Source organism: Macrobrachium rosenbergii, chromosome 14 (assembly GCF_040412425.1).
Source record: "Macrobrachium rosenbergii isolate ZJJX-2024 chromosome 14, ASM4041242v1, whole genome shotgun sequence".
In the NCBI taxonomy this organism is placed as follows: Eukaryota; Metazoa; Arthropoda; class Malacostraca; order Decapoda; family Palaemonidae; genus Macrobrachium; species Macrobrachium rosenbergii.
In genome coordinates this window covers 6,377,803-6,392,802 of record NC_089754.1, presented here as the reverse complement: position 1 = coordinate 6,392,802, position 15,000 = coordinate 6,377,803, and the positions used below count along the sequence as shown (strand labels likewise).

At 33.2% G+C, this 15,000-nt stretch overlaps 1 protein-coding gene across 8 annotated transcripts in view; it reads right to left on the bottom strand.

The window, feature by feature from the left end:
* LOC136845704 (prolyl 4-hydroxylase subunit alpha-1-like) overlaps positions 1-15,000 on the bottom strand; it is an 83,423-nt gene that overhangs the window by 10,532 nt on the left and 57,891 nt on the right. For all 8 annotated transcript variants that reach the window (XM_067115865.1, XM_067115859.1, XM_067115858.1 and 5 more), the window contains 3 exons: positions 3,699-3,856; positions 3,050-3,169; positions 1,848-2,021 (listed from right to left, as the gene is read on the bottom strand). In XM_067115865.1, the coding sequence (XP_066971966.1) occupies positions 1,848-2,021; positions 3,050-3,169; positions 3,699-3,856 (452 nt within the window). The remainder of the gene's footprint in view (positions 1-1,847; positions 2,022-3,049; positions 3,170-3,698; positions 3,857-15,000) is intronic.

Here is a 15,000-nt window from a genome sequence, read left to right as displayed (position 1 = left end):
TTCAATAGTTTCATTCACAGGTACTGTACATTGATAAACAAAGGCTCAACGTCATAACTGACCATAAAGGGGTCTGATGTGTTAGTCTTACGACAGTATGATCATTTTAACACTTCAGTTTACAGGAAGAGAACTTTTACAGGACTAGGTTCAAATTTTTAGTCACTGTTTTTACGGCTTTAAATTAAACTCCTTACCTAATGTGCCTAAGCTTCCGTTTTATGCAAATGTACCTTTGATCCATGACAAAAATTTCTGTGATGCACTAAGAAAACTCATATTTAATTATATACCAGCTATTAAATTTCATATCATCCCGACAAATCCACTCACTTTGGGTAACTTGTTCAAATTCAAGGATAAACTTGACCCTTTGATGACCCTGTGTGTTGTGTACAAGTTCAATTGCTATAGATGTAATCTAGGGGCCTACGTGGGATCCATGCAGAGGTTACTAAGGGCCAGAATTGATTGCCATATGGGCGTTAGCTATCGAACTGGTTGCGGACTTGCTAATACTGAATTTTCCAACATCAGGCAACACGCCAATAAATGCAAACATAACATACAACACAAAGATTTTGAAATATTGGGCCGGGCACCGAATGGCAAACTATTGAGAATCCAGGAGTCCTTGTTTTAATTATTAAACAACTTGTTCCCCAATTGAACACGCAGTCTTCCTCGACAACTCTTTACCTTGAGTGAACTGTTGCCTTTTGTCATTTCTGGTTTGTTCCCTCTTACTTTCGTCCTTCCTTCCTCTCTTGATGGTTGGTTCTGCTACAACTAGTTTTAATTTTGCTAACTTTATCATGTATTATGTCTTGTATTTGTATTTTATCGCTTTTAATGTTAATTTAATTGTTATTTTTTTTGTCTTTATAGCTTGAAAATGAAACTTTTAAGTTCTGAAACGTCGCAAAAGTGTATTTTAAGGATTACCTGAGATGTACTTCCTCCTTCAACCGTCTTCTATTGCTCGAGTTACTAGTAACCACCACATCTTTGAATGTCTCTTATTTATTTATATATATATATATATATATATATATATATATATATATATATATATATATATATATATATATATATATATATATATATATATATATATATATATATATATATATATATATATATATATATATATATATATATATATATATATATATATATATATATATATATATATATATATATATATATATATATATATATATATATATATATATATATATATATATATATATATATATATATATATATATATATATATATATATATATATATATATATATAATGACACACACACACACACACACACATATATATATATATATATATATATATATATATATATATATATATATATATATATATATATATATATATATATATATATATATATATATATATATATATATACATACATATATATATATATATATATATATATATATATATATATATATATATATATATATATATATATATATATATATATATATATATATATATACATTCATGAAACAGACGTTTGACCTTTATAACAATGCACAATTTTACTTGACATTTTACTGTGCATAGATTTTGAAAAATATCACATGGTTTTTTTTAATGAGTAGATGATGGTTGAGTTTTATGTATCTGAAAAGAGTTGCTGATAATGAAGATCGTTTATTTTTAAAGAATGATTATCAGTAATAGGTTAACAATGTGAGAGTAAATGCCATACAATTTAACATTCACACTGGTTCCAAGCCTGGGTAAAAGGCAGGGATGAGTGGAGGGATTGATCTAACAGAGCAAGTAAGAATATGAAGAGGTGTCTACATAAGCCATACCTGTTCCCTCGCAATGTCCTTGATGGCTTGACCTTCCTTGTCTGAGATCACATCGTAGAAGACGTACATCTCAGGATCGTGGTGTACGTGCTCGACCTTGATGGGTCGGAGAATCAGGTATGGTGATCCTCGAGTTGATATGTAGCATTTGAGACTAGCTGCAATCTCGTTGCTCTGTTAAAAGGAGTTTTCTTACAGGCACTGGGTTCCACGACACGTCAGTCGAAAGGCTTGTTTCCCAGTGCTAAATTAACTATAAAATCTTAACTCTTTTATTATTTCAGAGTAGAGAATTTACAGTCTCTGTAAAGCCTTTGTAAGGTCAAAACAACAAAAGTCCTTAAACTGTAGCCTTTGGGTAGTGAAAGCAAAGGTTGCAGCTATGCCATGAATGATAAAAGCTTCTCACCTCTGAGGGAAACTCAAGATAGCCAAATTCCAATTTTGATAAAAATAGTACTGGAATGATATGGGTGAAAACGCTAATAGGAATTAGAACACTGGCTCATGCTCTGGTACTACAAGCTTACTTCTATAGTCAGTGAAGCCGCTCTTTGTTTTTTTTAAAAGATATTGCTTCAAAATTGAAATCCACTCTACTCATCACAAAGAAAAACTGAGCTGACTGTTTGATTGTTTGATGATTACCTGAGTACAATAATCTAACCCTAAGGATTTATTGTTCAGTGAGACAGTGAAAGAACAGACCGAGATATAAGTGTGCATATCAGGCTTAATGGTACCCTAATTCTTTCAAACGGCATGATGTTCTCATAGAAAAAAATCTTCCGTTTAAACTTTGGATTATGTCCTCCTCTGGCACGTATGTTTTCGCGGTATTCCGTCGGCCTCGAGAATCTAGAGAACTGATTCGTTTGTTCATAAACAGTGTGATTTTATTGTTATAATATATATAATATATTAAAAGCGTTAAGTGCGTTTTCCAGTGCTAGGGTAAATCTAACGTGCTATAAAGAGTTCGTTTCTTACTTGGTTTCTATTGAAAAATAAAAATAGAATATTAAGCTATAAATTTAAGAAAGAATTATAATCTCAAAATACACGCATTGTAATTATATATACGAAAGTTGTATATTTTCTTTCAAAGTAAAAACTAATTCTATGACCATATGTTCTTTATTATACTAAAGAAAAGTTAATGTAAGCGATGAAGAAAAAACGGAAGTATGCCATTTTCTTACCAAAAATGAGTTTCCTCGACACAAGGAACAATATTGACTGTCCGTGGGCTCCTGGATTTCATACTGGGAGAGAGGATATGCGAAATAACGGTCATCAGAGGACAAAAGACCTTCGTCATGCTGGAGAAAGCGTGCGGGAAATTCGAGAATAAAGGTCACATTCAAGATCTTTACGTCATAAGGAAAATGAGCAAATTCTACAAAATTACGTGTGGAGTTGATACCTATCATACAGGTATTAAAATTCCCCCCAAAAATATCATTGTCTAAGAATATGTTAGTTTTATACAAAAGTAGGAGATTTCTGATAAATTCTGCGCTAAAGGTAGAATTCTATTTTAAAGGAATCCTGGGAATCCTACAATGAACACCATATTCATGCTACAAGGAAAGAAAGTAAATCAAAGACACGAACAAACACTAAAACCCATCCAGTGATATCTGACAACTCCCAACACGAGAGATGAAATACATTTATGAGAACAAAATTGTTAATTTTCTTTGAATTTACATTTCAAAACATTTAAGATAAGAAATATTATAGGCATTCGAAACAGCCGAAGCTTGATAAGCGAGTTAGTGGTTATTTTGGCTTGTTCCAATTGATCGTGCTTGCAGGTTTAACCATGATAATAAGAGTAATAATTACCTCACGAGCCACAGGGGCTTTGAGGCCATTAATCAGTCCCTTCATTTCTGGCGAAGTTGCAACTGCTTCAGCATAATTGTACCACTGCCACGCATTTGCATACTGACCCTCATTGTGACTCTCGTTGGCAATCCTTATGCAGTCGTACACGCTAAGGACTAAGATTTGTAGGGAAAGGCAAAGGTCAGATTTACATTTCCTTGTGCCATAATACTTATACATACACAAAAAACACCCACACAGATATGCACACACACACACATATATATATAATACATACATACATACACACACACACACACACACACACACACACACATATATATATATATATATATATATATATATATATATATATATATATATATATATATATATATATATATATGTTCATATATATAATTTATATATATATATATATATATATATATATATATATATATATATATATATATATACTCATATATATATATATTATAAGGTGTTATAATATATATAACCATTTCATAAGTGTTTATATGTCTCTGTGAAAATTTTGATGTTTTGCTTGCAGATTCATCATTTTTTGTGAAGATGTGATTTTAAAATGTCTTTCTTGCAGATAAATTGTATATCATGTAATTTTACAATGTCTTGGTATGTTTTTCCCTTTGTTTAATATTTGGAATTGTATTATGAATGACGAATTCCTAGCGTATTCTTAGTGTGTTGTGAACAGAGAGAGATATTTTGAGATTCTTATCAGGTCACCACATCCTGTTTGCAGTAGAGAGGGTAAGAGCTTATCGTTTCGATATTTGCACAGGTGTCTAGTAACTGGGACTTAGAGACAAAAAAGGCCCTTCTTAACTTATCGTGATGAGCTGACAGTTATCGGCCAGTTGCCTATTACACATTTGTTCTGTATGCTTAACCCATATTTATTAGCTGTGTCTATGCTTATTCTTTTCATAATCTGAGAAAGAGAGAAGGAGGAACAGTAAGAGAGTTCAAGTTGATGTGCTGCCAGCCAGCCAATTTTGGGTCTAAAAGCATTTCCTTTTGCTTGCTCAGGTGGTTTGAGTGTCCCAGGAAATGTCAGTTATAGATAAGAAGTCAGGCGCTCGAAGCTCAGCTGTGTGTATTCATACACGTGTATACTTGTGTATGCATACTCTATGTATCACATATTCTGGAAGGGCTTGTTGGAGTTAAAAGTGCAGTGCTGTTCCAAAGACACTCAGTCAGCCATAGGGGTCCCTGAGATAAGCATCTCTCTCTCTCTCTCTCTCTCTCTCTCTCTCTCTCTCTCTCTCTCAATAATCCCATTATATATATATATATATATATATATATATATATATATATATATATATATATATATATATATATATATATATATATATTTATATATATATATATATATATATATATATATATATATATGTATATATATATATATATATATATATATATATATATATATATATATATATATATATATATATATATATATATATATATATATATATATATATATAAGGATACTGAAGGGTTATTGTTTGTAAAAGCTCTCTTAAAACTCACCCCAGGAGTGTGTTAATTTTGTAGAAGGTGATCAGGAATATTGTTTTGTGCAAGCACTGTGGAGGTGTATAATGGTGTAATAATTACAAAAGGTAATGTGGTGATTACTGAGTTTTGTAATGTTAAGAGTTAAAGTGATATTCTAGGTAAAAGACAATTATTATTTTAAATAAGTCTTAGTGCCCTGACAGTGTTGTCTATAAGAAAGTCTTGGAAGGATGTGAGTTTAACTTTTTCTTTTTTAGAAGAGAAATATGCTTGTGAAAGATTGATATAATCTTTAGGCACATTTTTGGTGGTTGGTATATTTCCATTTTTGTATATTGCATCCTTATACATCTGTGCTATCATAATACTATAATTTTATAATTACTGTGTTTTGCTGGTGATTTCTTAACATTTTGTTAGTGCCTACCTGTTATTGAGATTTTGGAGAATGTTTATGTGGATTCCAGTCAGTAATATTTTAGTTAATGTTTGTGTTAGTTAATCAGGTATATACTTGGCACTTGAGTGATAGTTAATAGTTTGAATCTTACCTAACCAAATTGCTTTCTTAATAAATTAGAGTTTTGTGAATTAAACTTGATTAAGAAATACTTAAATCTTACACTGTTGACAATTAATAGTAAATCTTTTGAGATTGTGAACTTTGCATATAACTTTTGAACTTAGAAATAAACCTGTTTGTTTAAATTTTTTTAAAACATAGCGTTTCATTTTGACCACCAGTAATTAGAGATATTAATGAATGCGTACAAGGTAAGTGATGTATCTGTTTGTTCACCTGAGACTTATCTTGGTAAAATAGAACCAGAGAGACAGTTACAGTGTTTGTTGAAGTGATACCCATATTCCACTAGTCTGGATATAACTTAATAATTGTTGCCTCAACCATAACTTGATAAAGTTATATTGATTTTCCCAAGTGATAAGTAAGTTTTATGGGATCATTGTACCTTTAGTGATTCAGCCATACTCTTTGTTATGAGGTTTCAAGTATCTGGTCGATGTGAGGCAACTTTTTGGTATTATTATTTGTGTAATAACCAGGTGCTTGATCACTTCGTGACAATATATACATGCTAAGATTTCATTCGACTTACCCTTTCAGTGTGAATATGATGGAAAAAATGAACACATAGTCTCAATGTGATTTTCTGTCACATTTCCATCATATTCACGGTGAAAGGGTAGGTTGAATGGAATGTTAGCAAATGACTCACTGCTGGGTCAGGGAGTCGAGTAGAATTCATTGGTGTTAGGCTGTAGCCTGTCCGGGAAAAACCCCAGGTACAGAGCACTTAGGTTCCAACTTCTTTTATGACTTGTGTGAGTGAATTGCTAGTGCCAAGGCCTCACATTTTAAAAACCGTGGTTCGGTCCCGATTCGAGTCAGAAATTTATATATATTCCTATATATCAGGTGTTCCTAAAGTAGTGCCTCAATACCCCTAGGGGTATCAAAAACGGTCCTTGGTGGTATCGAAAAAGGCATCCTGAAAAATATTAAATTAAGGGGAAGTTAGGGCAGATCACTAGGTCCTGCTGTTGCACAGAGGTGTGTTGGTTATCATGAGGAAAGGTCCTTTCCCGGGTTCTTGAACTGAGTGGGAAGATAGCTATTTTCCCGAGGAAGCACAAAGGGACAGAAGTACACTTATTCGAGGATGAAGACTTTCTGCTCAAGCTTTCCTAACTTGCGGATGTTTTCAGTCACCTCAGTGACCTGAATCTTTCTATCCAAGGATACGTAGTGAACAGAGTGGAGGCTAACGAAAAGATAGAGGCATTCAAAAGGAAACTGGGCCTGTGGAAGCGGCGAGCAGAGGCAGGAAAGTTGGTAAATTTCCAGAATTTGGATGCGCGAATCAGGGAAGGAGAACCTAGCCAAGATCTCATAAAAATCGTGGTGGCCCCTTTCAGTACTGGAAAGAAAAATGGAAGAGTATTTCCCGGTCGAGAAGGAACCAATCCAACCTTGGATCTGCCTACCTTGCAAGACTGGAAGATGAAGATGACCTCGAGGTCCAGGAGAACCTGATTGATTTGCAAATCAATGAAGGGATGAAAACAGCTTTTGGAGCCCTGCCGTTGATACAATTTTGGGTAAAGCAGATCAGAGCTTTTCTGAAAATAGCAGACATTGCATTGAAAGTGCTCTTACCATTCGCTACCACTTATCCATGCGAGGCCAGGTTCTCCGTGCTGATGCAGATAAAAACAAAACAAAGACACAGTCTGTCGGTTGAACCTGACATGCATCTTGCATTGAGCCAGGTGTGCCCTAGAATTGAGGCTTTGGTTGCTTCGAGAAAAGAGGAGCACAAGACCCATGCAGCTCACAATTGAAAAAACCGTGCTGAATGAGCGCAAATTCTGTTGTGTAACGTAATGTAATGTGAAAAACAATCTGGTATTGAATATTTTTGTATATTAAGATTTGTACTTCATCCATTTATTTACTCAATATAAAATAAAAAGAGTCCATACAATTCAATGGCTTGTTTATAGCCATCCAGTTTGCTCATTCGTACTGAAAATTAAAAGCTAAAAGTTGGGAATAGCAGGCTGATATTGGAGAGAGGGCATCAGGTTGACTTGGAGTTGAACTTTGGGGTATCAGGACTGAAAAACTTTAGGAACCACTGATATATATATATATATATATATATATATATATATATATATATATATATATATATATATATATATATATATATATATATATATATATATATATATATATATATATATATATATATATATATATATATATATATATATATATATATATATATATATATATATATATATATATATATATATATATATATATATATATATATATATATATATATATATATATATATATATATATATATATATATATATATATATATATATATATATATATATATATATATATATATATATATATATATATATATATATATATATATAATATATATATATATATATATATATATATATATATATATATATATATATATATATAATATATATATATATATATATATATATATATATATATATATATATATATATATATATATATATATATATATATATATATATATATATATATATATATATATATATATATATATATATATATATATATATATATATATATATATATATATATATATATATATATATATATATATATATATATATATATATATATATATATATATATATATATATATATATATATATATATATATATATATATATATATATATATATATATATATATAATATATATATATATATATATATATATATATATATATATATATATATATATATATATATATATATATATATATATATATATATATATATATATATATATATATATATATATATATATATATATATATATATATATATATATATATATATATATATATATATATATATATATATATATATATATATATGTATGTATATATGTATGTATGTATGAATTTTTATCACATCACTATGATTCATATACAAGCATTAAGCTATAAACGTCCTTTAATATCCAATTCCCTCTACCTCAGAAATAATATATTTTCATATATGTTACCCAAAGGGGAATTTTTTAGTTGATAATAAGTTTGTCGTCTCATGGGCTTGAGCCATGGAAGACAAGAACTCAGGACTACAGTGACGCGATTTTAACCACGCGGCCAACAAGATACCGACTCCCACCTACAAATCCCCGTCGAACTCAGGTATTTGTATTTAGAATCGATATCAACCTACCTCTGCCATGCTAACCATGTAGTGTGTTTGTCGCACGCAGCCATATTATGGATGAATTTTTATCACATCACCGTGATTCATATGCAAGTATTAAGCTACAAACGTCCTTTAATATCCAATTCGCTCTACCTTGGAAATAATATATTTTCATACATGTTACACGAAGGGGAATTTTTTAGTTGATAATAAGTTCGTCGTCTTGTGGGCTCGAACCACGGAAGACAAGAACTCAGGACTACAGTGACGTGATTTTAACCACACGGCCAACAAGTGAGGTATAAGTAGATACTGACTCCCACCTACAAATCCCCATTGAACTCAGGTATTTGTATTTAGAATCGATATCAACCCACTTCTGCCATGCTTACCATGTAGTGCATTTGTTGCGCACAGCCATATTATGTATGAATTTTTATCACATCACCGTGGTTCAAATACAGGCATTAAATTACAAACATCCCTTAATATCCAGTTCGCTCTATCTTGGAAACAATATATTTTCATACTGTATAGTATATGTTACCTGAAGGAGAATTTTTTAGTTGATAATAAGTTCGTCGTCTCGTGGGCTCAAACCACGAAAGACAAGACCTCAGGACTACAGTGACGTGATTTTAGCCACACGGCCAACAAGTGAGTAGAAGTAGATACCGACTCCCACCTACAAATCCCCGTCGAACTCAGGTATTTGTACTTAGAATTGATATCAACCCACGCAGCCATATTATGTATGCATTTTTATTACATCACCGTGATTCATATACAAGCATTAAGCTACAAACGTCTTTTAATATCCAATTCACTCTACCGCGGAAATAATATATTTTCATATGTGTTACCCGAATGGGAATTTTTTAGTTGATAATAAGTTCGTCATCTCATGGGCTCGAACCACGGAAGACAAGAACTCAGGACTACGGTGATGCGATTTTAACCGCACGGCCAACAAGTGAGGTATAAGTAGATACCGACTCCCACCTACAAATCCCCGTTGAACTAAGGTATTTTTGTGTACATATATATATATATATATATATATATATATATATATATATATATATATATATATATATATATATATATATATATATATATATATATACATATATATATATATATATATATATATATATATACATATATATATATATATATATCTATACATATATATATATATATATATATATACATACATATATATATATATATATATATATATATATATATATATATATATATATACATTATATATATACATACATAATATACATATGGCCATTAAGACTTAAAAGCAAAGTGCTGGCCTGTAAAAAAGTGTATGCAGTGCAGGTGGCCTTTATGTTGATGTTGGTGTTTTCCCCAGTTAGATACAACAGGTATCTGACACATTCATTTGTGCCTTCTGACCATGGCCAAGACGCATGAGGATAATATGACAGGTTGATGGAAGCTCTGTGATATCTGTGGATTCAGAAGGGCGAGTCCTTCGAACATTCAACCCGTGCCATTACGCTTCAAAGGGAGGGGTTATTTAGTGAGTGTGTGCATACGTGCATTCTCTAATGTGTATTTATAAAGGAATCATACAATGGCGATTCACTTTGATTTGCAGCTGGTGTGATTCACTCTTTGAGCGCTGCTAGTGATTAAGAACAGCCACTGTGAGGAACGTGTGTAAGATAATTCCTTAACACATATCTTTTTCAGACATTATGTGGAATACCCATTTTACTTTGCGATGAAATCCCTCTGTTCTCCATTATGTATTTTTCATTTTGTTCTCCATTATGCATTTTTCCATTTTAAATGTTGATTTCTTTGTACACCATTTCAGGTTTTAATATATGCTATGTTTCTTTAACAGGAATTCTGGTTCAGCCCTGTGAGGACGAATATTTTGGAAGTGGTGTTCTTTTAACATACTATATGACATTTATTTTGGTCAAGAATAATTATGACCTTTTTATTTTGTTTGGCGACCAGGGTGTTAGTCACTAGTATTGGTTGGTCCAGAATCATGAATTCGATTGATTGTGAGTCTGAGTTTCCTCTAGTTATGACTTCCCTTTTTATGGGGTGTGAGACACTCCATTTCATGACTGTAGCTTTTGCTGAAATGCTTTTGTAGATTTGCATATAAAGTCTAATTTTGTATCTCGGCATTTTATTCCAGTAGGCCTTTGTTTGAAAATAGATACATTGAGAGGAGTCGATGAGAGAGAAAGAAGGTGCTGACCCAGTGCTAGCCATTGCTACTGGAGAATCTTAGTGATGTAAGATGATTTTACACTGTTCTTAAAACAGATGTAGAAAGAGATTATGACCCTATCTGACCTTGTTTGAGGGCATAACAGTTTCCTATAAAGACTTAAGCGAACGAATGGTTGACCTGTGAAAAGATGTATCCGGTGCAGGTGGCCTTTATGTTGACGTTGGTGTTTACCCTGGTTAGATACAGTGGATATCTGATGCATTCATTTGTGCCTTCAGATCATGGCCAAGACACATGGGGGATAACATGACAGATTGATGGAAGCTTTGTGGTATCTGTGGATTTAGAAGGGCGGAGTCCTTTGGACATTCAACCTGACTGTGCCATCACGCTTCAAGGGAGGGGTTATTAAATGAGTGTGCGCATACATGCACTCTCTAATGTGCATTTATAGAGGAACCATACAATGGTGATTCACTCCAATTTGCAGCTGGTGTGATTTGCTCTTTGAGAAGTGTTAGTGATTAAGAACAGCCACTGTGAGGAACGGTTTCCTCAGCCATAGAATGTGAGTAAGATAATTCATTAACACTTACATCTTTTTCAGACATTATGTGGAATAGCCATTTTATGTTGCAATGAAACTCCTCTGTTCTCCATTATGCATTTTTCTGTTTTGTTCTCTATTATGCATTTTTCCGTTTTAAATGTTGATTTCTTTATACACCATTTCAGGTTTTAATTTGTACTATGTTTCTTTTAACTGGAATTCTGGTTCAGTCCTGTGAGGACGAATATTTTAGAAGTGGTGTTCTTTTAACATATTATATGAGATTTATTTTTGGTCTAGAATAATTATGACCTTTTTATTTTGTTTGGTGACCAGGGTGTTAGTCACTAGTATTGGTTGGTCTAGAATCATTAATTCGATTGATTGTGAGTCTGAGTTTCCTTTAGTTATGACTTCCCTTTTTATGGGGTGTGAGACACTCCATTTCATGACCATAGCTTTTGCTGAAATGCTCTCGTTAAATCTGCAAATAAAGTCTAGTTTTGTATCTTGGCATTTTATTCCAGTGGGCCCTTGTTTGAAGGTAGATACATAGAGAGGAGTCAATGAGAGAGAAAGAAGGTGCTGACCCAATGCTGGCCATTGCTACCGGAGAATCTTAGTGATGTAAGATGATTTGACACTGTTCTTAAAACAGATGTAGAAAGAGATTATGACCCTATCTGACCTTGTTTGAGGGCATAACAGTTGGTGGCAGCATAATAGTCCAATAGATGGTCAAATCGATAAGTAGATAGGTTATAGGTTATGCTTCTGAAGAGACATCTTTTTAGTAATTATTATACTGGTGTTGGCATCTTAGAATAGGATTTGATGGTTCAGCACTTCGGTTTAGGAAGGAGTTGTGAAAGGCACTCTGCTCAGTCTTTCTCAAGTGCAGGTGTCTGTGTGTGTTTAATGATGTGTCATGGTGCGCAAGATTTTGGTGTGTTTATAGTTATTGGGAATGTGTGGGGAAGAGGATAGTGTGTGCAGTGTGTTTAATTGTGGTATCTTGACCATGTGTGTAGAAAAGCACGAGTGTATTTCTGTGTTTTTTCTCTTTTTTTTTTTTTTAGTGTAAGGATTTTGCACCGCGGTTGTCAAGCAGGGTCATACGTAAGTGTTATTACTTTGTTTTAGTGTTAATTTTAGTGTCAGATTTGAAGTGAACAAGCCTGGTTAAGGGGGCGGGTGGAATATTGTTTATTTTTTATTGCACTGCAACTAATGGCAGTAGTGACATCATCCTCTGAGTTACTCGTTGGAGACGTCATTAGTTTGGGCAGAGTTTCTCGCCTTCATTCCATCCTCTATGAATCGCATGTGAATTTTGGGCGTCTGATGTGTTTCATTTTTTAGCAATTGGCTGTTCGCATCGGCGTTTAGGGTTTAATAAAGGGATGATTTAATTACTGTATTATCTCTGGGGATTTTGATTACTGGGAAATAATTTATTTGATGGGTGCTGGGTTACTATGAGTAAACATTTCCTATGCGAGTGTGTGTACATTTCTTAGATTTTAAACTATTTTTTTATAGTTACATACATATGTATTTTATTTTGGGTACATACATGCATGTATGCAAAGGGGGAAGTGGTTGCTGGGAGCTTACCCAGCAATTTTTGCCTTGACGACTGTGGTCGAAAGGCGGACATGTCTCCGAGGTTTTGCGCTCAGCGTTTTTTTTTTTTTTTTTTTTTGTGGCTTTGGCAGATCATGAATAATGGGAAAAAATCCAGGTTAAAAATGAAGAAGAGGAGGAGGATGTGTTAGGGAAATAGTAGGGAGATATTGCACTAAAGTGAGGGGAACAAATTCTTTTCCTTTCTCTCTCTCTCTCTCTCTCTCTCTCTCTCTCTCTCTCTCTCTCTCTCTCACTTCCGTTTGCTTGAGTCCTGTTTTCTTTACATGAGGGTAGACTTCTGTTCTCTTTACTTGAGGGTGGACTGAGTATTTTTTGTATGCCCTTGAAGACTCAATGTTCATCTTAACCTATTTTACAGTCAGCTGTGCGCTTGGCTGCCTGTTTTTTTTCCCATGGGGTTTTGATTTAATTTTGAGTTTAAGTAGTACTTTCTTTTGATTTTTGGAATTAATTGTTAGAGTAAAGGGAATTAACATTGTTGGTTTCTTCCTGTGTGGGAATTTTTCAGGAAGAATTGTCTTTTTTTTTCTTGTTTTTTCTTTAAGGGGGTTTCCTTCCGCATGACTTGGCAAATTTCGTGCTGGTGATCAGCCAAGAGTGAGTTAACAGATTTATTTATGAAGAAAACAGCTGTGAAAATGGCTAGAAGATCAGCGATTCCTTAGGCCAGCCTATGGTTGTGTAGGGCGTGGAGATTCAGTCTGCAGTGTGAAGGGTTTTGTTGGAATTCGGAATAGCCAGAGGTCAATGGTTTGGTTGAGTTCTCAGGCCCCACGGGCTTGTTGTTTTAATTGTAGTATGCAGGGACACATTAAGAGAGTTTGCCATGTTAAATATTGTGGCGGTTGTATGAGTTATGATCACCCTTGGCGGACTTGTCCGTCTCTTAGACAGTATAATGGTAGGCTTACATTTCGGAATTTTGGTAGGTTAGGTAAGAAAGTTCCTCAAGGTTTTTTTTTGAGGGGATTTAGTGATCGGCGAGCATTGTCTAAAGACCGATCAGTTGCAAAGGAAAACTGGATGGGTGTTTCTTGTGATATAGGACATCTGGGGAAACGCTCAGAGGCAAATCCAGTGGTAAAAGAGTCCTTGTATGGGGTCAATGTACGTATATTTATTGGTACAGGCGCCTCGATTAATTTGATGAATTATGAGTTGTTCCGATCGATGTTTTCCGATCGTTCTTTGAGACCTGCTAAGGAGACAGTATGTGATGTTCAAGCAAATAGGTTACGGGTTTTGGGATATGTAGATGTGGATTTATTTCTTGGGGGTAGAACTTTTACAGAACCATTTTTGGTGATCCAATGGGCTGCTTTGGGGAATACTTTGTTACTAGGTCATCCAGTGTGTTGGAGACGAAAAATCTCGGTTCATGCTGGGGATGTGGTATAACTGCTGGAGTACCTGGTGTGTTTGTGCCTTATGAGGGGATAGATGTGAGTGTAGTGGATGATGATAATGGATTAGGTGTACATGAGAATTTGCAGGTGGATGCTGAGCATGTGTCGATGGGCAAGAAATGTTATAAGGGGGTTTTG